The 24697-nt window shown below is 39.9% G+C and overlaps 1 protein-coding gene across 1 annotated transcript in view; it reads right to left on the bottom strand.

Moving 5' to 3' along the window:
- hectd2 (HECT domain containing 2) overlaps positions 1–21092 on the bottom strand; it is a 28840-nt gene extending 7748 nt beyond the window's left edge. The window contains exons 1-15 of the mRNA XM_061231283.1: positions 20570–21092; positions 16403–16529; positions 11930–12068; positions 11719–11821; positions 11103–11192; positions 10865–10929; positions 10224–10269; positions 9071–9180; positions 7878–8026; positions 6577–6700; positions 5390–5486; positions 4693–4800; positions 4082–4214; positions 3371–3459; positions 1358–1516 (exon numbers count right to left, since the gene is read on the bottom strand). Coding sequence (XP_061087267.1) covers positions 1358–1516; positions 3371–3459; positions 4082–4214; positions 4693–4800; positions 5390–5486; positions 6577–6700; positions 7878–8026; positions 9071–9180; positions 10224–10269; positions 10865–10929; positions 11103–11192; positions 11719–11821; positions 11930–12068; positions 16403–16529; positions 20570–20707 — 1677 coding nt within the window. The 5' untranslated portion in view covers positions 20708–21092. The remainder of the gene's footprint in view (positions 1–1357; positions 1517–3370; positions 3460–4081; positions 4215–4692; positions 4801–5389; positions 5487–6576; positions 6701–7877; positions 8027–9070; positions 9181–10223; positions 10270–10864; positions 10930–11102; positions 11193–11718; positions 11822–11929; positions 12069–16402; positions 16530–20569) is intronic.
- Between the last annotated feature and the right edge of the window lie 3605 nt (positions 21093–24697).

Consider the following 24697-nt stretch of genomic DNA (forward strand, 5'->3'; position numbering starts at 1 on the left):
TGGATACATTTTGGTGATCTATTTGACATATGTTCAGAACATTTAGTTAGATAAATTTAAAAGCGACATGATTACTGAGCGCTGATGCTTTTTGCACATTTTTAGTACACAGAAGAGGCTCCTCTGTCTATCTGGCACCATCTTAGTCTCTAGAATGTTTCAGTTAGGAAATGAACAGTGACCACAGCACGTCATGAAGAAAGCCAGCTGGAGCCTCTAGGCTTCAGTGTGCAAAGCTTAAATTCTTCAGCTATTTTTTTAAGTTTCCCAAATGTGTATTTTTTGGTGAAATATTTTTTACTAAGACTAGCTATTAATTATTTCTAAAAGTGCATAGTCATAGCGTAAGCAGAGAGTGATTTACGTGCATTCTCAGATGGGTCACTTTGGAAGAACATAAAAAGCTGTACTTAAGAGCCCTCTGCTGGCAGACAAATGAAATTACCTGCTATCACATGGTCTTGCACATTTCTGTTAAAACTCTAATGGATCTGACCTAAAGCATACATTTAATGTAAGCAAACAAAGATTTTAGTCATTGCAATAGTCAAAACATATTTAGCATTTATGTTAATTTAATACAAATGTGATTTTAGTATCCTCTTACAGAATGGCCAGAAATACAGTTTGAATAACTAAAAACAATACTGCCTACAATGTGTTTTGGTATATGGGTACAAATATTTTGATAGATCGATCCTCACCATAAGCTGAGAATTATATTGCAAGATTTCTAAGCAAATAAGCAAGCAGTCAGAGCAATAAAGTAATACATCATGTTAATTCCAAAATATCAACCTTATTTAAGCCCTCATGAAAAGCTCACGTTTTCAAATGTAATTCTTGAGCAGGTGTCAAATAAATAGTAACGCTGCATTTTACTGTCATTTTAGAATTTGCCATTGCAATGTGTTGAAAATGACAGAGAGGCCTTTCAAATTTAACGTTTGTGTAAATGCACCTACGCCGTATCTGTACTTCTAATAGCGATGAAAACGTAAGGGAATTTCACACTGCTGCCAGACCTGAGGAAGACCTGGGCCAGTAAGCCTAATGCATTTCATCCTGTCTGCATGAGTGGGACCTTGTGAATGAATAATTCAATTTCCTCATTTGCAGAGTCATGCTGGAGTTGCAAAATCTAACAGTGGAATAGTAAATCTGTCTGCTACCTCCTTAGTAGAGGTTATACTCTGCGGTGCACACATATACTTCTGCATTGTCCACAACCACATACCACAATCTTCTATGACGAATTTGATGCTGCATAGAGTTTAGAACATGCTAAGTTTGTGACCTTTTCGTTACAAGACTAGCTCGTTACTTTACTAACACTTATGTTAATAAGCATACGTACTGGCATGGTTTGCTTCAGGTCATCCAGGGTGAGGGTCGCCATGCCGACGGGAGTGTTTTGGTCACATGGCACAATGGGCGGAGACAGCAGCTTCTTGTAGCAGCAGGGAGGGAAGCGGATGTCCAGCGTGATGCTGTTGTACACGGCCAGGCCCATGAGCTGACACACAAAGTCAAGGACCATGAGGGGCAAGTGAGCTTCTAATGAAACTGCATTACTGCCGTCCATCTGAATCTCCTGTCTCAATGAACTGGTCCACGCTTGATGGTAAAAGGGCTTCATGTATATACAATTACACCATTACAACGATGCTTGTCCTTCATTTATTTGCACACACACACACACACACACACACACACACACACATACCAATGGTGATAGGCTACCATGCACAGTTAGGTGTCACCTAATTGGGGGTTAGGTGTCTTGCTCAGGGACACTTTTACACATCCAGGGCAGGGGATCAAACCGGCAACCTTCCGACTACCAGACGACCGCTCTTACCTCCTGGGCTAACGTCGCACCTGATACGGGAATATTAGGATCTTGCTAAATTGCTTTGATCATATCTTGGTATTAAATCCAGGCTATCAACAGTTTGTATTGGAGCATTTTGGAAATGACAATGAAATGGGCTTTCCAGCGTAGCAGGTGTATGGTACGTTATGTGGAATAATTTTCCATAACCTCAAAGAGCTCCTCCACGTGTTTTCCTAACACAACTTGCAATATGTTCTGTTATGTTCTCTCATACACAGAGCTGTGTCCTTCCAACAGCCTGCAGGAAAATTCCATGAAAGATTCACTAAAACCAGGTAGAAAAAAAACAAAAAACATAAAACATTTTCCATAATAATTTATCCCATGTGCAGGGGACTGCAAAGGAGACTGAGAGTACACATCACTCTACAGCACCGAGTACACATCACATTAAATTACATTATTGGCATTTGGCAGATGCTGTTATCCAGAGCGACGTACAGTTGATTAGAAGGAGACAATCCTCCCCTGGAGCAATGCAGGGTTAAGGGCATTGCTCAAGGGCCCAATGGCTGTGTGGATCTTATCGTGGCTACACCGGGATTCAAACCACCTACCTTGCGTGTCCCAGTCATTTACCTTAACCACTACGCTATAGGCCACCCTAGCACTATGCTCAGTGCTCTATGTGACTGAGTACACACCACTCTACAGCACTGAGTACACATCACTCTACAGCACTGAGTACACCCCACTCTACAGCACTGAGTACACCTCACTCTACACCACTGAGTACACATCACTCTACAGCACTGAGTACACATCACTCTACAGCACTGAGTACACATTACTCTACAGCACTGAATAAACACCACTCTACAGCACTGAGTACACATTACTCTACAGCACTGAGTACACATCACTCTACAGCACTGAGTACACATGTTTGTTTCCCTTCATATGTGGAAATGCAGGTTGCCTTTGTGCTGTAATGTAAAACAGAGTGGCATAGGCTAACATGGCCATACAAATGTTGGTTATTGTTATAGGCCCAGAATTTCCATATTGTGAATCCCCTCAGCATAACACAGCTTCAGCCAAAAGCTTGCAGCTGCTGTTCGTCCATTTCATCACAAAATTACTGAGCCTGTCAATTGTGCAACGTCTGTTTGAAATCCCTTCATGGAGAATGTGGTGGTGAGCAGTAGCTTTGCTGTGGAAATTGTACCTCGCTGTTATTATGGAAACAGGCTGAAGCTGAGCTACAGGCTCCAGAGCTACTGAGGACAAAAAACCATGTAAGGGATTACTGTTTTATCCATGAAAGATTCCCCTGGTACAATGTCCATTAATTTTCTATATACGCACTGTGTATGAAACCTGGACATCTTCACAGTACGAAAATATTATTTTGTGTGATTCCTGCCGTTTCCTGAGCATATGGGCTGTGGTTTTTGCTTCATCTTGGCGTGAACATTTTGTGCTGCTGCTCTGTGACGGATTTCACAGTCACTGCAGAGCAGGAAAGGATACGGTTCCAACCAATCGGAACTCAGAGTAGTTGTCACACTTCCAGCTGCTGAACCAATGGCAGTGGGAATCCTTCAAGTATGTAAACATGCCTGAGAAGTACACACAAATCATGTCCGTTTTAAACAGATTCCCAGAGAAGCGGCTCCTAGAGTGAAACGATATTAAAAACCACTATAATACGCACTATCCCCCTTCACCCCAGTTGGTCCAGGCCAAATGAAAGTGTTCACTCACTGATCTAACATGGCACTATTAAGTCTACACATGAACTGTATAGGCATGTTACTGGTTTAGATTAGTGGCTGCGTCAACATTTTAATTTAGACTCAGTAGGTGTGGACATACAGTATGCCCATGAGAGCTTAACCGTGGGAAACAATAATTCGCAGCGGGGGGAAAGGACGAGAACATGCGGTTGAAAAGAAACAGTGGCTGAATGCCTGCATTAGTCAGTGCTCTCACAAGATGGAAGATGTTACTGCAAATGCAAATGAGAGACTTGCAGCTGTGACTGGGCATTCCAAATTGTGGAATCAAGAAGAAAATAGGGATAAAACGCTGTTCCAAATGAAAATTAATCCTCTATAATTGATGTATTTTTCAGTGTAAAGGGCCTAATTAATCTGAGGGCAGCACAATACAGCTGCACCTACAGTACTGCAATAAATGTCAATTAGCTGCACAGGCTCTTGTTTATTGCTTCTGTCTCACCATAGTCGGTGTGAAAAATCTGTCGAATTAGGAGAAGAAACCACTCCTTTGTGAGGCCGCCCATGTCTAAACCAGCTTCTCCCACAAATGTCACTTTCAGCTTCTTTTTTAAGTCCACTCGCTTTCTTGTGAGCTGTAGGGAAAAAAAAGAAGGAAAAAAGTTGCAGTTGAGCCATTTTTCCATATTAAGCCATAGAAAGAACTTTCCAGAACAGATTCTCAGATGGGCTGGGCTGTAAGTACTGTTGAAAGGAAATATTATTCAGTTACTTTACTACTGGAAAATGCAGCGTTGAACAACTTTTAGATACTTAATACTAACTTTTTAGGCACTTCATATGAAAAAAAATACTGTATTAAGCTGACTATAAAATAATCATTATTCATGTGATTGATTTGCACTTTGTTGTACGTCGCTCTGGATAAGAGCGTCTGCTAAATGCCACGTAATGTAATGTAATGTAATGTGCAATACAATTCTGATCACTATTCATAATTTTTTATCTATTATTAAATTCTACAAAATTATGTTGTTAAAGGCACCGATTGTTGTCTACTGTTGAGGACAGGTGGCTGCTGTGTGTTTTATTTTGTCCGCCACGTGCTCTTACCTCATCCAGTGAGTCGGCGAGCAGCTGCGGCCGCCGGACTCTGATGTTGAGGAAGAGGAGGCTCATGTCCACCCTTTGGCGGCGTGACACTTTGTCCACCAGGCTTTGCTGCAAACGGGCCACAGCGCGTGATCACACAGGCGCTCCCACGCCGAATGACACAATACGGGCATTTGCACTTTCACAAAGAGACGGCCCTCACGGAGCTCCTCCGGGATCAAACGCGCCTCATAATGAGGCACTGCTGAATGCGCCTTGTGGGTGTTAAAAGATACGAAATCTCTCCAATATTCCAATCGCGCGGGCTACTCGAGTGCACTAAGACATACACAGTGCGGTATGAAGGTTATGGATCTGGACTCAATAGCTCAATGATTGTGGGTTCAATCCCCAGCTATGACACTTCCATCTTCCCCTTGAGCAAGGTACTTACCTGGAATTGCTCCAGTATAAAAGGACGGTATGTAAAAATGCTATCTGTGTACAGTAAATTGTTGTGGATCAGAGTGTCTGCTAAATTGGCTGAGTTAAGCAGCCTTCTGCTGCCTTGTTGGTTCACTGCTAGCTGATAGAACAGTGCGCAGTCTTGTGAAACGCAGTGCACCAGAGGGGGGTCAGAAGATGAAGGGGCAGCACGGTGGTGGGGCCCCAGGAGCAGGGACCCAGGGGAGGGGGAAAGCGATAACCGACGGCTCACCCTGGCCATGCTGATCATCTGCTGCTCCGAGTCCCTCTGGATGACAGTCTTCTTCACCGCCGCCGACAGGATGAAGGGGAACTGGCAGAAAGAGAACCTGGGGGGGCAGGGACAAACAACAGGATGCCGTGAATAGGGACGAGGAACCGGAGCCACGTGCGGACGGACTGCTCCAGACCTCTGGGGAACATTCCAGATCCCTGGGGAATGTTCCATTCCACTAAAATGTAAATGTAAATGTACCTTTTTTTTCTTCTTTTTTTTACATTAAAGTGAGTCACACGCTGTTCTTCACTGCATGCCGCCTCAGTGACAGTCTCACCATTCTTTTGTCAACTGCCCATGGCAAACACTTCGATAAAGAATCTTTGCTTACAGCCGGGGTAGACTTTTGGTACAGTGATGTCGAGCACTTAATAATACAATTTCTTGATTTCACCATTAGTCAATAATAAATCAATGAAATTTAAGTATTGGATTCATACTTCGCGAAGAAATAGCACTAATGCATTTAATAGACTTGGTGTTCAGTGCTAAATAAACAGGTCTATGGGACCGTTCTGGCAGGCCACGGACATCTGCTTGCAGAAGCGCTTAGACAAAATGGTTAGACTTGTCTGATGCAGTTCCTCAGGGACCTGTCCAAACGTTTCTATGGCGACAGTGCTAGCAAGATGTCAGCTGCAGCTGTCTGTGAAAACAACAACAATGGAGAAGTGTGACAAAATCCATGTGCCAAGAGGCGTCAGTGTGACCGCGAGAGGTTGTGCCATGTTGCAAGTGTCCCACTGAAAATAACAGCGGTGCCATTAAGCTCTATGCTGGATCTTTGATGTGGGCTCTCTTTCTGGAGCTAGAGGTATTAAAGAGGACTCAGTGAAAATGGTGGTCGTGTTCCCATGACATGTCCCTGGGCTAATTTAGAGATCTTGCAGGATCCACAATCAAGATCAGAAAGGTGTGACTGCATTTCTGTATTTTCTGGTCACATGTTACACTGAGCATTATTAGCAGTTTTTACTGCAAAGCACATTTGGCTACAATTAATTGTAAATTGTAATTATAAATTAAATAATATCCTCCACAAATAAAAAATATTTGTTTCACAGGACCGTGCCCCGAGAGATAATAGTGAAGTTCTGATAGTGATGTAATACGCTGCACTGTGTGTGATGTTTTTCTCACACCTGTTTGAATTCCCATGCGTCTGCCAGGTGCGATAGTCCTCCATTATGTCGATGTGGTCCAGGGTGTGGTTGTACAGCTCAGTGAAGGAGATGATGGGAGGGGTAGAGAGGCTGTTGGCTGCGTCTGGTGAAAGAGAAAAACAGTAATAAAAAGAGGAATGAAGGATTACAAGACAAGCAGTAAATGACTGCAGTGTACGTGCACCGCCATACAGTACAGCATGTACTCAATGACACTGAGGCTGAATGTTTCCATCGAGACGATCCTATACATCGGTTTTATATCAGTTTTACTGTGCACTTTAATGTACAGTGGAGGTACATTTTTGTTTTTTAAAGAATACATTTTCTAAATGTACCCTGAAGGTATAATAATGTTCTATTCAGTTACCTTTTGTATCTTTTGTACCTGTTTGTACTTTTGTACTTTTTGTACCTTTTGCAAGCAAAAAACTGACACATAAATTATGTATTGCTGGCTAGGGGCATCATTTTATTTTTATAAAATACAGGGTACCCAGTGACAAACATTTGTACCTTTTTAGACACTTTTTCTTACCTTTTCTTCTGACAGTGTACACCTGCTCATACAAATCATCTGATCTATCATTTTCAGTGCAAGTAAATTTGTTTTCCCCCTAAATAAAGTAATAAAATTGACTAATTTACGACAAGTGTGCATGCATTTGTGTGTGTGTGTACATTTTTAAAATAAAAATAATATATAGAGATTAAGAAAGGTGCTGACCCTACAGTACGTGTTCCTCTACACCCCCTCTGTATCAGAATGGACCGGTCCTGCCTGGGTAGAGACTCACTGAGGAGGGCAAGGACTCGTGGTCCTGCCTGGGTAGAGACTCACTGAGGAGGGAGAGGACTCGTGGTCCTGCCTGGGTAGAGACTCACTGAGGAGGGCAAGGACTCGTGGTCCTGCCTGGGTAGAGACTCACTGAGGAGGGAGAGGACTCGTGGTCCTGCCTGGGTAGAGACTCACTGAGGAGGGCAAGGACTTGTGGTCCTGCCTGGGTAGAGACTCACTGAGGAGGGCAAGGACTCGTGGTCCTGCCTGGGTAGAGACTCACTGAGGAGGGGAAGGACTTGTGGTCCTGCCTGGGTAAAGACTCACTGAGAAGGGGAAGGACTTGTGGTCCTGCCTGGGTAGAGACTCACTGCAGAGGGAGAGGACTCGTGGTCCTGCCTGGGTAGAGACTCACTGAGGAGGGCAAGGACTCGTGGTCCTGGCTGGGTAGAGACTACTGAGGAGGGCAAGGACTTGTGGTCCTGCCTGGGTAGAGACTCACTGAGGAGGGCGAGGACTCGGGTGGCAGAGGGGATCCACCAGGAGCACTTGGCCATGGGGGGCAACTCCTCGGGCCTGGCAGGGAACAGACGCGTGGAGATGAACTGCAGCAGACGCTCCACCAGCTGTCTGAACCTCCGCTGAGACAGTCTGCATGGGAGAGAAGCACAGATCAGCAGGGCGCACACTCTCTCCTGTTCATTCACTGAGTAACACGGCCAGACCTCACAATTACGAGGATCTAACTGACAAAAATGAGCTAATGTCAAACATATGTTGTTTTTACTGCAATTCGATAGGATTTGGATATTGTGCATTCTGAGTACTAAGGAGGGTGTCTATCATTTTGATCTATGAAGAACTGCACTGCATTTCAGTTTTGCTGCGTTAGGATGTGAAAGCTTTGAAGCTGAATATCTTAAAACTACTCAGAACGCAGATGGAACCGTATAATTTAACGGTGTTTAAACTTTTGGGTGTTAGCCTTCCAGAGAATGATGTTATTATTTGAGTAATTGCATCAGATATGGGGAAAGAGTCCACATGAAGCCACAGCCATCTGAGTAACATAGTAACAGAACCTGATTGGTTCATAGTTAAGTGGGCAGCCAATAAGAACGGCAAAAGTCTGTATCCTACTCACACTTCACTGCTAAACCAATCAGTTTTGCTGTTACTGGAAAATACCATATGGACTACTATGCTGGTAGCAAAGTGGCTACCAGTACAGTGAAAATTTTTACAGCTTACAATGAACTGGCAGTGTAATTATTTGTGTATAACAGCAGTATTCATTTAATATTACTAAATGAATTTAAAAAATCTTTGTAATCTTTGTTATGGATGATAAACATTCTAATTTATGTATGAAACTTGTTTATGGACATTTTACAAACAAACCACATACATGAGTACACTATAATAAACAACTCTGGCTGTTTCAGACGGCAAGTGATTTCATACGACTAAAGTTGGCTAGATAATTTGCTGAAGTTTCATAACAGGATAATGCTTTGTGTCTTGATTCATACATACTTTTGCACTATAATAAATAATGAATAGAGTCATTTTTAAACACATCCACCATATTGAAATACAAAGAATAGATTGTTTTGGACAACATTACCATGGATCAAGTGCGATACGATCAAATGGAATGCTTCTGCAAACCGCCAGTAGAAAAACAAGGCTCACTTTTTAAACCAGTGCACCAGGAAATGGTGGTCTGCTTCAGCTAGCGCTGCGATTTGCCTCAGCAAGTGTGCGTAGATCACGTAAGTGGCTGTACTGGTATACTGCGGGTTCTGCAACAAAGAAAAAGGCATTTTAAAGGCAAACTTGGAAAAGAAATACAACTTTTCATTTTGAACGGTGATGAAATCCTGCCATTTAATAAAGAATGGAATTATATAAAGGAAACCGGCAATTCGCCTTCCAAAATGACCTCATCCGTTCTCTCTAGGGAAAACAGCCCATAATAAACGGGGGCTGACTCACTCGTCTGACATCAACGGCAGGCAGATCAGCCCAAAGACCACGTCTTCCTTTTCCATGTGAAACCTTCCTTTGAGAAAACATGGAGGCTCGAGATGGATATCACCATACACTAATTTTAGATGTAAAAATTACAGGCCTCAAATATACGAGAGTGACTATATAAAGGGAGAGCACAGAAATGAACGGGGAAAGAAAAAAAAGGCTACAGGATATACAGAAGTAGCTTGATGCTTTCATGTGAATTTCAACTGAACATACTGATGTGAAATGAAAATCTAAAACAGATTTAATCTTTGTAATCGGGAGCAATTAGCCACATGACTCCATTCTGGTGCAACTGAGCATTTACTTTCACCGTTCCCTCCCAAACAGTGAAGTAGATCCTTGTGACTGTCTACACTGGGGCAAAGCAGAGCCAAGCACACCGTGGTGGTCATGTGTAAAATAAACACTTCGCTCTCATTATGTGCTCTTAGGCCCAGCGCTTGACTGGGATATGACTGGAGTCAATGGAGCATATGGCGAGGGAGGAGATCGGCAGTTTCCTGTCTTTTTATTTTAGCCAGCAACCAAGCCAGCTGCCTCTATATCATCTGGTGTTAAGCCACAGATGTGACTGTGTTTGAAGTGTGCTCAGACTGCTAACAGAACTCGGTTCTTCTGTGTAGCGCCTGCATGCGTGTTAGCGTTGTCGCTATCGCACACAAGATGACTGGTGTTAACTGGAAAAATATTGGGTGAATCACAGTTAGGCAATGATGGCAGTTTGCTATTTATAACATGGTTTTAATCATTAGCCGCTAGAAGGCCAGCACTGCCAGCGCCAGGTCTGTAAATCGTCCCACATTACCTGAACAAGTACAAAATATGCCCTCAGGTCATCTTTGGTCCGAGGTCTGGAACATAAGCAGAAATCGACGCTTCATGTCAGGGGGGGAGATCCTTTCCATGCAGCTCTTTTAACATGAACAAGCAGGCTAAGTTAGACGGAAGAACAGACATGTCCTCCCCGGTAAGGCTTAAAGTAAAGACACACGTGAAGGGCGACTCATGTTCAGGCTAAGACTGAAAAGCTATTTCAGTTCTATAAATAACAGGAGAAAATAATGATGATTTTGCTTTTCAGAGGAAAGTCACTTAAAATGATTGTCAGTGCAGCTCCTAATGACTGATTATACCCCTGGTGTACTGATTAAGCTGGATAATGGGCTCCAATGATGCAGCTGTGGCTACTGAAACACGACTGTTCACCAAGGTTACGCTTAGTCACCCCTCCGGTATGCTGTCAGAGGACAAATACATGTCGTCTTTTGACATTTCCCTGCTATGTGCTTGGAACTTTGCCATTTAGAATCGTAATGCATGAAAGGCCAAAGACTATGAGGCCAAAAATTAAGACCACATATTATAAATTTTTAAGATGAAAAAGCCCAAACGCTAACATTTTTACTTATCACTCATTTCAACCATTATTTCTGCCATGCGACTCACCCTTTCCACTCCCTTAGTAAACTGTTAATGATTCCCCTCAGCACTGATTTCTGGATGTCTGGAGGCTGCAAAACAAACATTAGAAATGAACACAAAGACTGGGTCAACTATGACAGCACCAGCAAAGGCCACAATTCAGCTGCACTGTGTGTTTTAGAAAATAACTACTTAATATAACACACATGTTTTCCACAAATCTGACTTAGAAACAACATTAATTACTTGTAATGTTACCTACTGTATAGGGTAAGGCATCAAAGACAGTGTTAACAAATCTGGTGTTTATTCCTGAATCCTCAATTGTGTTGAAAGGGGCATTGGCTTCTTTCTGAAATAAAGAAAACGTGCATTTGGTACATCAATATCAGTGCCAGAAATTCCTCAGGAGGAGCTGCTGTCATTCCATTCAGATTCAAGATTCACTTCGGTAGTAGGGTCCTACTACAAATATACAGTCTACAGTGTTATTTATGGATTGAGTATCTGGATAATGATTCATTGGTAATGATTGTCTTCCAATAAATTATGACTGGGGCTTAGACCATCAGAGAAACCATAAGCAGGTGATCCTTTTTCCAATCCTCATGGTGACATCATTCTGTTCATCGGCAGTATCCGAGTTTACGCAATGGGTCCGTCGATAGCATCCCTCAAATCCAAATCCAGCCCAAATCCAAATCCAGCCCCAGGTAATTAACTTGACTGATTATCCAGACTCCCAGGTAAAGGGAGGGTGGAACACCAGCACTTGACGGCCCTCAAGGACTAGTTTGACAAAATGGGATCTATAAACATACAATGAACACGACGAGCACATATTCAGACATTGAGAAAGAGACGTGGCATGTTCATACCTTGAAGGCGGCATTCAACTCCAGAAAGGAATCAAACGTGGTCAGGTAGAAATCATGGACGGGTTTCCAATGACCTGAAGCTGTTGCCTTTTCAATATCCTCCCTTAATAAAAACAAAAAGCAATATGGGATCCAACTTCTGCACAAACACACACTTGCTTAGTCTATGAGGGCCGTGGTGATTATTGTCTCTGAACGGGTCTTTACTCACTGGAACTCTTTGGCGGTTTTGGTGCGCAGGGGGATGATGGGGTCACTGGGGAAAGGGGCCTTCATCTCGGGGGGGATAGTGTGGATGGAGATACGCTGCTTCTGCCGGGCGTCAGCGCAGATGGGGGGCAGGTCCCTCACTGGAGTGCGATGAGACCCCCATTGCAAAGAAAAACAAAAACAGAAAGACCAGGAACCTTAACAACACAGGCTAATTCTCAAACAAAGAAACAAGCATTCTACCATTTTCCAGCACCCTGTGGTTCAAAAGGAGAAGGAAGGTGTAGGAGTTAGGGAAAAGTAATACTAAAGTTAGCAGTATGTACAGTTAACCACAATTAACTTACTGGTCAGGCTGTAATAAATGACGAATAATGGTGTAATGAATAACCCACATTTTCATCACAAATTTCTGAAAACGACTTTACAGACAAATCTGCGTCACTCAGAGCGTACAGAGGATCCTCTTAAGGGATCTACTCCATTTTTAATGGAGAAGGAGTAACAGATTTTCAAATTGTGTAGCCAAGTCTTGGCTTAGCAAAAGCAACAGGACAGCAAATCTTTAACTAGGTGCACTGTTGCATGGAATCATGCTCCTATTGGCAGACCATCAAGCCCTTCCTCCCATGAAAAGCATTATTTCTCTTATTTTAATGAACTGAGCTGCTCACAGCCCTAGGGATTTGAAGGACACTGGGGTTACAGGCGGGTAGAAAAGGCCAAACTAGTTACAGGTCCACATGCTGCAATGTAAATGTCCTTTCAGTTACTAGTGCTGTTCTAGTGCATTTTTGGCTAAGTTCCCAGTCAACAAGGGTCAGCTGTCAGGAGAGGATAAATCACTCTAACTTAAGCAATTGTATCTCTTCTCCCTTCTGTCCTTTGTTCCGGTGGCCCAGCAATGTTACAATATTTTCAAAGTACTGTTACTGCTGGTACTGTATTCACATAATGGTGAATACACAATTAACACAGATGACACTTTATGAAAGTAACGGCATAATACTTTTAAAAATGTCTGATCCACAAATAAGTCACTGTTATGTCTGGTTAAACATATCAAAGGGGATTCCACATACTGTAAGACCAGTATCAACTATTTAAAACTTATTTTGGCACTGCCTTTTTGTTCTACAATATGGAAAAAAATGGGACCCATTTATTCAAGAAGAGAAACTCCATGCCTGTGAGTGTATATGGAATGTTTCCTAACTAAGGGAGTACTGTACACTCCCTTAGTTAGAACTTAGTTGAAACCCCAGACTTTTTGTTCAGTGAGAAAACTGTATCACTTTATTTGGTTTCTGGATAGTGATGGTCTGCAGTTGGAAAACCCACAGCAGACCAGTACACACCAGCACCCCAGAGCCAGTTTCTTCATTCTGGGTGTAATTATTAGGTAGACATACAAAACTTTATGGAACACTGAATGGTAAGACACTGAATGGTAAGGAAAATAATGTTTTTTTTTCTGTTGCAGTTCATTGTCAAATGAGCGCAAATTCTTGCAATATAATTTGATAATTAATGGTAACAACATGCGCAAAAAAACTTTTACAACCTGTTTGAGCAGGTTTAAGCCAAGTCACTGTCATCTGTTTTTTTTCTTACATGTTTCATGTATTAAATGCAATTGTTAGCTTTTACATGTCCTAAAATCATAAAAGTTTACTGTTCAAGCTGTTCTAATCTGGAAAACATTTTGATAGAAGGTAATATAACTCTACATGCAGTGTAGTATAAGGGGTAAGGAACCAGGCTTGTAATGTAAAGGTAACAGCCTTTATTCACAGGTAGGAAACAGCCGTTGTACCCTTGAGCAATGTACTTAACCTAAATTACTTCAGTCCAGCTGAATAAATTATTAAAAAAGGTTGTTTAAGTCACTGTGGATAAGGGCGTCTGCTAAATGCTGGTAATGTAATATAAAAAAAACAGTTAATTCTTAGCATCTGGTATATTGTAGTCTAACCAAATCCACTTCTTACATTTACATCCTAAAAATCAACAAACTGGTAACCAGTGAAATCCTGTGTTATAAATTATAAACAGAGGCACTGAGAGAAAGACTCCACAATTAGGAACCCAAACAGCAGCATCACAAAATATGCTTCAGAAGAGAACATGTTCACATTTTGGTTGTCCTTCAATATACAACAAAAACACTTATTTGCAAGTATAAGCAAGACATTTTGTCAGCTTGCGCCCTAGGAGTACTTACTATACTCTGCAGTTTGTACATGATGTTCATCATCAATAAATGTGAACAAGAATGGCTGAAGCCTTCATCTGTGTACGCCATTGTTTAAGGCCCTATACAGCAACTTTGATCTCAGTGGAAAATAAAGCAAAACATCTGCTTGAAGTATGATTCATTAATTCAAAGCAGCTTAAACGCATTGCTTTGAAATTCAATGAAGTATCAACTATTTAAAAATTTACCTTGCAAAAGGGCACAGAACATTTCATTCACAAAACAATGCACAAAGCATTGTATTTTGATGGATCGGACGCTTTGCTGTTCAACATATGCCTACATATTTATTTTGTTAAAGTGACTATAAAGGGAAATCCGCGCTGAATGGTGTTATTACCGTAGGTATTAAGCATTAGCAAAATTTGAGAAATCAAATGCACTGCAATATCGACTTCATATCAGTCTAAATATTTCCATCTATTCCCATGTGGGGATTAAATGAGTGAAGTTCAATTTATTACAACTCTGAGCTATTGGATCAGGGTCCTTCATGACATCAAGAATTCCGTGACATAATGGCCAATAAATGTTGCACAGTGGGACAGTGGATAACACTGTTCCTTACATTCTGCTATTTTTTTCAGCTATTAATCCCTCTACCAAACTTATCCCTCTCTAGTCTCCTTCTTTCTCCAACACAATTTACAGTTTATGGTACATTTTGGGAGGAGAGGGAGGTGAGGTTGAAATGTGTGTTATTATCCTCATTTACATTCATACTCTGAATAGATATGAATAGATATTAATGGATGTATAATGGCTACATCCATCTGGGATCATTTATAGTGATTTCAATATTTTCCAGCCACTTTACAGTCACTTCAAGGGCCAGAATGCAATTCAACAAATGCAATAGCAGCCTTCCATATACTCTGGCTATATACAGTATGTATCAGTACATATAGAGAAGAATAACATTGTCATTGAAATCCATGGGACTGTTCAATTCGAATTTACAGTAATTGGAATTAAATGTATCTTTAAGCAAGAGAAATGGAACTGAATTAACGGAATACACATTACATAAGTATTATTTTGCCATGAATACTCAAGGATTACAGTACATGTTTTTGTCCCATATGCCCAAAGGACCCAGGCCATTGAGAAAGTGACTGCTGACATGGTTCTCCACAGGCTGAAGTTTGGCATACTTTCCAATAATATATTTATGGCAAATACAGGCAGAATTAAGCAGAAGTGTTGCGTAAGCACTCATAAACACTAAACATTTCCTTGAATGAACTCATTTTAAGTTCAAGTCAAACTGGCTGGAGCAATGAGTCAGGCTTCATGTCCATGAGATGAGAGTATAGGAGCTACAGATGAGGAAAACGCCCACAGAATGTCCCCACCACAAAATAACATGCTGCAGCAGAGCTATTTCTCAAGGGCTGACAGACACTGCATCACAAAGAAGAGCCACAGGTTCAAATACTTTGGAGGAAAGGATCCGTTGAATTATAATTATACTCATTTTAATAATGTTACTAGAAACCATGCTAAGGAAATGGCAAGCACATTTGAACTTTCCTGGTGCAGCCAAAATGTAACATATTGATTTACATAGCTAGTTTGTCATGAGCTTGCATTATGCAAGATAATGCTTTTAATAATGTATTCTTTTGAATTCATGACAGGTTCCAGAAATGCACGTCCATAATCACCCACCCAAATTTTCTAGCCCCACTATATATATCAATTTTTGAAAGGAGAATCTTAGAATGGTGCAGAATGCTAAATTCACAGAGCAAACAAGGCTGTTTAAAGTGTGTTATCAAAAACATGTGACCTTGGAATTGTAAGGTTTCGTCTGCATTCTGAGTAGTCTGGAGCTGCTGCACTTCAAGGCTTTCACATCCTAACACAACAAAGCTGAAGAGCAGTGCAGTTCTTCACAGATAAAAATGACAGACACCTTATGTACAATATCAAAATCCAATGAAATTCCCCTATAGACAACATACAGTATTAGCTTTTTTTGTCAAAAATGCCAGTTCGTACACATGACTTAAGCCACAAAGTGAACAAAATGCCTATTTTAATTCGTATACCAAAAACGATAGCCTTTAGGCTGCATGTCACACTGTACCTGTCAACATTATAAATAAATAAAAACATAATATACATTAAATATGTATAGTTTCCTAACGCACTCTAATATAATATATTTATATCATGTGCAGAAAATGAATTAAGGGTTAAATAAGGTCTTACCGTGCCTTACAGCTGGCAGAAGACACTGTGTGGAGAAGCCCTGTCCCTCTGATGCTCGTTTTGGGTTCACGGAGGAGATATAACTGCTGAAGGAGGGGAAATGCTGCTTCGCTCCACGGTCTAAACCCTGTCAGAGAGACAACTCACTCAGTCATTCAGTCATATCTGTGCCTTCTTCACAAACAATGTCATCCAGGTTTATCCAATGTTTGCAACTGACAGCCAATGATGGGAGAGTGAGATTTCTAGGGGTGTAACGATACATCGATCCACATTGATGTATTGGTTCAAAGGGCAACAGTCCACCCAAATTGACACAATGTGCAAAAATCGATCCGTATAGTTATGAATCACAACAAAATACTTATGTCGATGTCCACAATCTTACAATCTTATGCCGGTTTGCTCTCCAGCAACACTGCCAACATCCTTGTTTACATTTCCAACTCAAGCTCATCATCTCACACTAATGCCTTCTTTAAACGTGACGCCAATAAGTTTGTGTATTCTCAGCCTAATTTTGGTTGTATGTGTACATTGTAACAGGATTGTGTTAGCTGGATCATACACTGCATATTGATAGTTTATTACTGTATTGGCTCATTTTGGATTGTATCGTAGCAATATTTGTGATATTGACAAATAACAAACTGTTGCAATTATCTAAATTATATCATTTTGAGATGATGAAACCTGAGGATTATGACCCAAGAGGCTTCATGAATCATGGGTGGAGCAACTGTACCATGTACTCTAAGGTTCTTACTTTTTGTGAGCCAATCAGAATATTTGTTTGCCATAAAAAATACCACGATTCCTTGCGGCCAGGCTCAATATGTTGAACTGTACATTTCCTATAGACAATAAAGGTTTTTTTAAAAGCAAAACAGATCAGCAAGTGACTGCTTCAGGCAAAAATACAGTAATAATGATTTACGGCACACAAAAATTTGCAGTGTCATCAGCAATGATTAATAAAAACTGTAAGTGTTACACCTATCCAAAAATAAATAATTCTATGAGAAAGGAGAACTGCTATGAACTAGTGTATGAGTTGCTTTGTATATCGATGGCAAAAGTCCCAAAAGTCAATGGCAAAAGTCCCTTTCTTCATTCATTGAAATAGACACAATTAAGCAGATTAAGGGTCAGGCTTCTGAAAACACCATTACACAGTCCGAAGCAGGCTCAAATATCTTGACAGGCTGAAAGCGTTAAAAGCATATTGGAAAAAGACAGGGAAGCACATGCCAAGCAGATGATTTTAAAGCATGGGGATTCATGTATTTCCCAAAACCACAGAGACATGATCCTATTCTCTTGGCTCTTTTCCCTATTACCCTTTCCATTTCATGCAAACAAGTAAGAAAAGTCTGTAATATGCATATAATATCACCTAACTCATTTTCTAGTAGTAATGGTGCATGTTTTATGCCGTTTTTTGAAACATCAGTTTTATTCAGGATGAGACATGTCACTGCTTCTGTTCGATATTAAAATTACAAAAGACACAATAATAAAAAATTATTGCAAAGAATACAAGAGAAAATTAAAGCTAAATAATATCCACTGGATACAAAATTAGGCTTTCCATGGTCTAAAAAGTGAGACCATGTTAGGCTATTGGGATCTGTGACTCATGGGATAGCACAATTCTCAAATCTCTCGGGTTACAGAAACATTATTTTTGGGGGTTTTAAGACAGAACAAACTACAGTCCTTGGGCACATTTGAGTTGGCAAAATACTTTAGAATGGATAAATATAGTACAAGTAATGTTCAGTTTCAATGAGTTCAAAGTAAGCTACTTTATGGAATATTTTCTAATCCATCATTAATCACTAAAATTGGAGAGCCTACAGTTCTGCAGATGAGAACTGACGTAAACCAAAACCACAATTTGATCATAAAGTGACTGTAAAAGTCAATCTTGGCTTCGGACTACATTGAATAGCGTTATTATGGCATGTATTAAGCATCAGCAAAATTCAAGAAATCAAATGCATTGCAATATCAACTTATATCAGTCTAAATATATCAATCTATTCCTATGTGGGGACTGAATGGGTGGAGATCAATTTATTGCCAGACTCTGAGCTATTGGGTCAGGTACCTTGATGACATCAAGAATGAGTGGCCAATAAATGTTTTAGTCTCATTGCATATCTCCTCCCATAGTTTCGTGATATTTGTATATAGACATGTTTTATATGACGACATGGTGGTGCAGTGGATAACATTGCCTCACAACAACATCAAGGGTTGAACCTTTTTGTACAGTTTGCATCTTGCTATTTTTCAGCTCTTAATCACACTAACAACCGTATCCCTCTCCTAGTCTCCCTCCTCCAATACAATTTACTTGTGGGTGGTACATTTTGGAAGGTGTTGAGGAGGGAGGTGGTGTGATGAAGCAGTCCAGACCACATCCATACAATCCTGACATGCACAATTTATATCTGACTTGAAAAAACAATAAGTTATGTACATTATTTTAATTGATATTTGGTGTATGTGCAGTGGATACATTAATATATGTTAAATGTAGTTATTTCAAAATGTATATACATATTGTCTTTAACGTTAATATAAAAACACAAGTTTAAAAAGAGGGCAATCACCTTCATCGTGATCAAATAGGAAATATAAGCGTCGCCATACGCATTTTTATTACATGGAAGTGTGCACTGTTCAGTACTGCATGTAGCCTATTGTCATGCCAAGTTGTATTTCCTACTGTTCATAAGATCACAAGCCATTCTGCCAGTCTGTGTTCAGAACTGCACACAATGTCACGGGTCATACTGCCGCGTTCAGTACTGCGTCGTGCGGCTGTGTTACTACCATAGATAACGTGCAACAGGTGCCACAAAGGCTGATAGCGTTGTTCGTGTGGCCGCTCGTCTGATTTTCTATGTTTCTTTTGATCTCCACTGTTGGATAAAAAGTATAATTACTCGAGTTCCCCCGCTCCACCCTTCAAAAAAAGTTATTCCTGTTTGTGAACATAGGCCACTGTGAAGCAAGAAGAAGGCTACTGGCATGGTTGCACACACGCTTTGAGATTCGTAATGCAAGCGTGTTTCTTTTATTCTTAATAAATACGTGATGCACTTTGAAATTCGGATTATGGATGAACATTACGCGTGAGATACAGTGTGCTGAAACTTTACGCTTACGCTAGTCTAGCTAAGGGAGAGATGTATCCGAAGGGAAACTACAATATGACATTTCCAGACATTACTTAAAGCCTTAAAAATAACGAGTGGGCTAGTGTCTTTCTATTTCCAGGTTATTACAATATGCATTCCTTTCCAATAAGATCACTAACGGCTTTGAAACGTTTACCTTGTTCACCCTTTAAACTTTATCAAACAAGCCTTTGGTTGAAAAGGAGGCAACAGAATTGCTTATACGAGCGCAGTATTAGCTGTACCGAAAGACTTAAACAGACTCTTGCATAACGTAATGAGAGAGGCAAGCATTGGTCCAAAAGGTCCCACCCTATGTCTAAAGTTTAACGGACACTTATAAAATGGCATAGTTAAGCTGGTAGCAGATCCGATTTTAAAATTAATTTTCCTTTTAGGTTTACATTATGCCGACCTTTGCCTTGTGTGCGTTATTGCATGACATAGTATATGAAACAGGGAATATGCAAACTGAACGACTATGCAAGGCATCATCTGTCTGCAGCTAAGCAGAGTGCTGAATAGATGACATATCCTAGTCTAATATCTAAACGAGCATATTCCCTTCTGAATCCGCGTGCACGAATATTATAATGAATTTCAACACCCAATTCAATTCAAATAATTAATCAATAATTTAAAAATCTAGAAATAAAAGAGTGACCTACTAATGTATAGTTAGTTAATGTCTGATTATGTTCAAGTCAATGTATCATCAACAACTAAAGTATTTAAAAATCATGTTGACGGAGAACATATTTACATTTGTATCATAATAAATAGCAGATTTTGCTTCAAACATGAACTTTCTGTATTACATTAATACGGAGGTTTATTTTAAAGCGATATATGATATATGAGTTTCTCGCCAACTATACACATTCATCCTTACTGTACACTACACAGAATCAACAAGTTGTGAACGATATGTAGCCTACTATATTGTGTTCAAAACTTCATACTTTTATATACTTACAGATGGTGTCTGATTGAGAATTGGAGGAAGCCTCTCTCTCTCCTTTTCTTCAGTGGAAAACGAAACATTTCTTTCATTCATATTTAGTCGATTATCTTCAACCGCATGTCTTGCTTGAGTTGCGATCTCGTTGGACATGCTTGTGAGTAAAAGTAAATGTGCGAGTTACGCATAATCCTCTTGCCTTCGGTAACGCACACCTTCAGTCATACACTGCACTGTAGATATCGTTAATAAGCGTTGGTGTTCCGGATGCTCATTACCAGAGGAGTTTTGGTCATAACGAGCAGGTGAGATTTCGAAGAATGTCCCAGCCAGTAGAAACTGATGCTGCTGTCAGTGAAGCCGGGTGCACAGTCCAGGAAAATAAAAATCAATAAATACAAACAATATGTACATTATTCGGTAAAAACTATCCGCTAGTGTATGCAATAATACATCATTTTACCGTCCACATCGACGGCAGCGCAGCTAAATACTGGCGCCATGTTTAAAGGAGGTTCATAGAAACGAGCTTGGAGACGGCGGCAGTCTCTACGCAACGAGTGGTTGCTCTGCGTACTTAGCGCAATTAAACGGTTCCAGATTTAGTAAACGCGCGCCGTCTAGCTTCCCAGCTTTCTGGAATATCATTAGCCATCTCAGAGCTAAATGGGAGTGTTTTAGAGCCTGGTAGTGATTTGCATATCACATTATATTAGCATTACTTTTCAGATAATTCGGCATTTGCTGGTGATAAACATATTCTGGAAGCAAAATAAAGAATACCAACAACATTAAAATAAGCATTGTCACCCAAAAGAAACTACCTACTGTGGTAGTCAAACAAGTGTATTCCCGTTGACCCGCCGATTGTAGTTTTTTGTGTGTTTAAATACGTACTGATTTTGAGATATTTGGTCATCTGCCTTCAACTAATGAATTTCATTAAAAATATGAATTGACCATGTTGATAGAACACCTATAGTTATTTCAATATTTTCCTTAAAATAAACACTTTTGGTGTACCCTGTGTTCAATGATTGGCTGCGTTTACGAAAAAGAGAGAACATCCGTAACACTGCACTGTAAATCTCGGACATGGGTCAATGTTTTGTAATCATTCTTCCATTGTGGAACCAAAAGTGGCATATTCAAGAAATCCACTTTCAACAAGTGTGCACTTTCTGTGTAACATATCCCTCCAGATCAGGTTTCAGGAAGTAATGGATAAAGAATCTTTACAGGAAAACCGTTGTCTTCTAACCGTTCCAGACTGGAATTCTTGGAATCGAATGTCTGAGTAGTTGTCCAGTCAGAATTCCAGGAGCAGGAATGTTTCACATCTCTGCGTACCTGCATCACGGCAGAAAGCTCCAGAAGAAAACACTGAGCTCCAGGCAGGACCTCATCTGCTTTCCTCTTTACAATCATCCAGCTCATCCTTCTTTCTTTCTGTCACCAGTATTAGCCACACCTACAGCATCTGGGACACAGCCTCCATTACCCTGGCCACACGAGTTCATTTTTGATTGATAACAAAGCGCGGCCTGTGGCCTACATGAATTTACTTTTTTCTATACAGCTGTTGTTGGTTCAAACGGTCGGCTTGTCTGAGGGATAGTTTGAATAATTCACTGTGACTTAAAATTAGGTGAAACTATTCTCATGCAATACTTGGAGGCCTAGTTCTGATTATTTGTCACACTTCGATGCGCATTATTTGATACAATCCATAAAAGCAATGAATTTCCTGTGTTTATTTCTTCTTATACAGCAATGCTCTTTCTTTGGTATTTATTATATCACTTCAAACAGGCAAGGGGTTAAACATAAATGCAAAATAGATAGAAATGGAAAAGGTTTTACATATTCCATGATCACACTGAAACCATTACCATACTAAAACACACTTGTAGACTTTAGGCATCCTCATATTTTATTTTATATAGCGAGACCATTGATTTTACGGAATTCTGGCCAGTTGCTTGAACAGTAGAGTACTGTGGGAAATAGATTACATAATCTGTTATGATTCTATTGTTTTGGAGGGAAGGTAATTCTGTCTTTCTCCACAAGATGGCAACACACACACATTTTCCATCCGCACTTCCTGCCTCAGGAATAATATGGGAACCATTTCCATTAGTAAGCTTGTTTTTTTAAAAAGTTTTTTCGGTTTTTCAGTGGAAAGCTTAATAAGTAATATGATCAGAAAGCAGTGTTCTTACAATGTAAATCTTTCGTTTAATCCTATTTCCGTTATGTCCTATTTTGGGATATACAACTTCAAATTTTACCTAGTACATGAACAAAAACTCAATTTAACGTACATAAACAAGTGGGCTAAACATGATTTCACGGTTAATATTAAAATAATAATAATTGATCACATTAGGCAATATAAAGCCATTCAGAGTGAATGCTTAATATAATTGCAGAAATGAATTGCAGTAATAGTAGGTTCATTGTTCTGTTGTTTCAATATGACAACACAGATATATATATATATATATATATATATATATATATATATATATATATATATATATATATATATATGTATTTATTTATTTATTCAAAAGCTGTTCTATACTACAATGAAATTAAAACAATACATAACATAACTCAATATCTCCCCATGAGATATAATTTCAGTAAAATACAGACATTTATGTTTAACCAGTAGATGGTGGTAGAGATCTTTTTCTAAGAACCATCATGTTTGTAGCAATTTAAAACCTGCCTCTACAACACAGTGTATGCATGTATGTGTGTGTGTGTGTGCGTGTGTGTGTGTGTGTGTGTGTGTGTGTGTGCGTGTGTGCGTGTGTGTGCGTGAGTGTGTGGGTGTGTGTGTATGTGTGCATAGACACAATACTGGCACAAATTATTGAAACACTGTGCTTGAAGAAGTTTATTAATCTTAAAACTTTCATCTGTTCCTTTCGTCTGTTGTTGTGTCTTGGAGCAAAAAGGTATTCTGAAAAGTTATCTTATTGACAATGAGTGGTAATGACAGTATGTGATCATCAGTCATTTAAAATAAAGTATAGAAGCCAAATGGTTTTCTTTGCATGATTATTATAATTTTATGTAGAAAAATACTAGACAAGGAAATTCATGCTTGAACAGATTATAACATTTCCAAAGGATACATTACACAAATGCTAATTATTTGTTCACTTTTGTGTCATTTTGATATTACGTTTATTACATATTGCATTCAATGTTCCAAAAAGATGTACAGTTTAGTCGCAAAATATTGCATTAATCATCATAATCTGCTTATAAATGCAGTGTTCCAATAATTTGTGACAGTACTGTATGTTGCTAAATATATTCCATATATACTGTATTTCACTAATGTATATGTGCTGTAGAAAGCACAATACAGAAAACAACCATTCACCTGGGAAGGTATATCCATATGTAAACGTAGTTCACTTTAGTTTCACAGTGGAAGCAGCTGTGCTACTGTTGTACGAGTATTAACACAAACAGCATAGATGCACATTTGGAGGGACCAGGGCTAGTGCAATTAAATATGTGAGCTGTGTTATGCTATGCTGCTATTTGTGTTCTGTACTAAGTGAACTTAGTTGAGAGTTGAGTTGAGAGTTGAGAATTACAACCGATTAACTGATTACTTATTTTATGATGACTCATTTTCTTCCAGCTTGCACTAAAGATGTTACAGGTTGGTTTTGTGACGCACAACTTTGCAGGGTGGTGGAGGTTGTGTCTGTTGGGCATGTGTCTGCTCATCTCCTGACATGGTGGAGAGAGGCAGCATCACCCACCACAAGTCACGCTTCATTCCACAGCGACGGAATCAGCTACGGAAATATCAGGCAGCAAGGTGCTGCGGGCTGTCATTTCATTTGAAAAGCAATATGAGCGTAACCTATTATGGACATGTTGTAGTGGCGCTCTATGACCCCCCCCCCCCCTCCCCCCCCCAAGGGCTCTCCCATAAAAAAAGGGTGTGTGCGGCATTTACAAGGTGTAAACAGGCATTAAAAGTGTTTATGGCGTGCATTGTATTATTTGTCGTTTGACGTATGTGTCAGCACCTCAGGATAGAAGAATAATTGAAACAAATAATAATGGTGGGATGTCAGTTACCTCCTCCATGTGAAGAACTTA

This window comes from Conger conger, chromosome 2 (genome assembly GCF_963514075.1).
Source record: "Conger conger chromosome 2, fConCon1.1, whole genome shotgun sequence".
NCBI classification, from domain to species: Eukaryota; Metazoa; Chordata; class Actinopteri; order Anguilliformes; family Congridae; genus Conger; species Conger conger.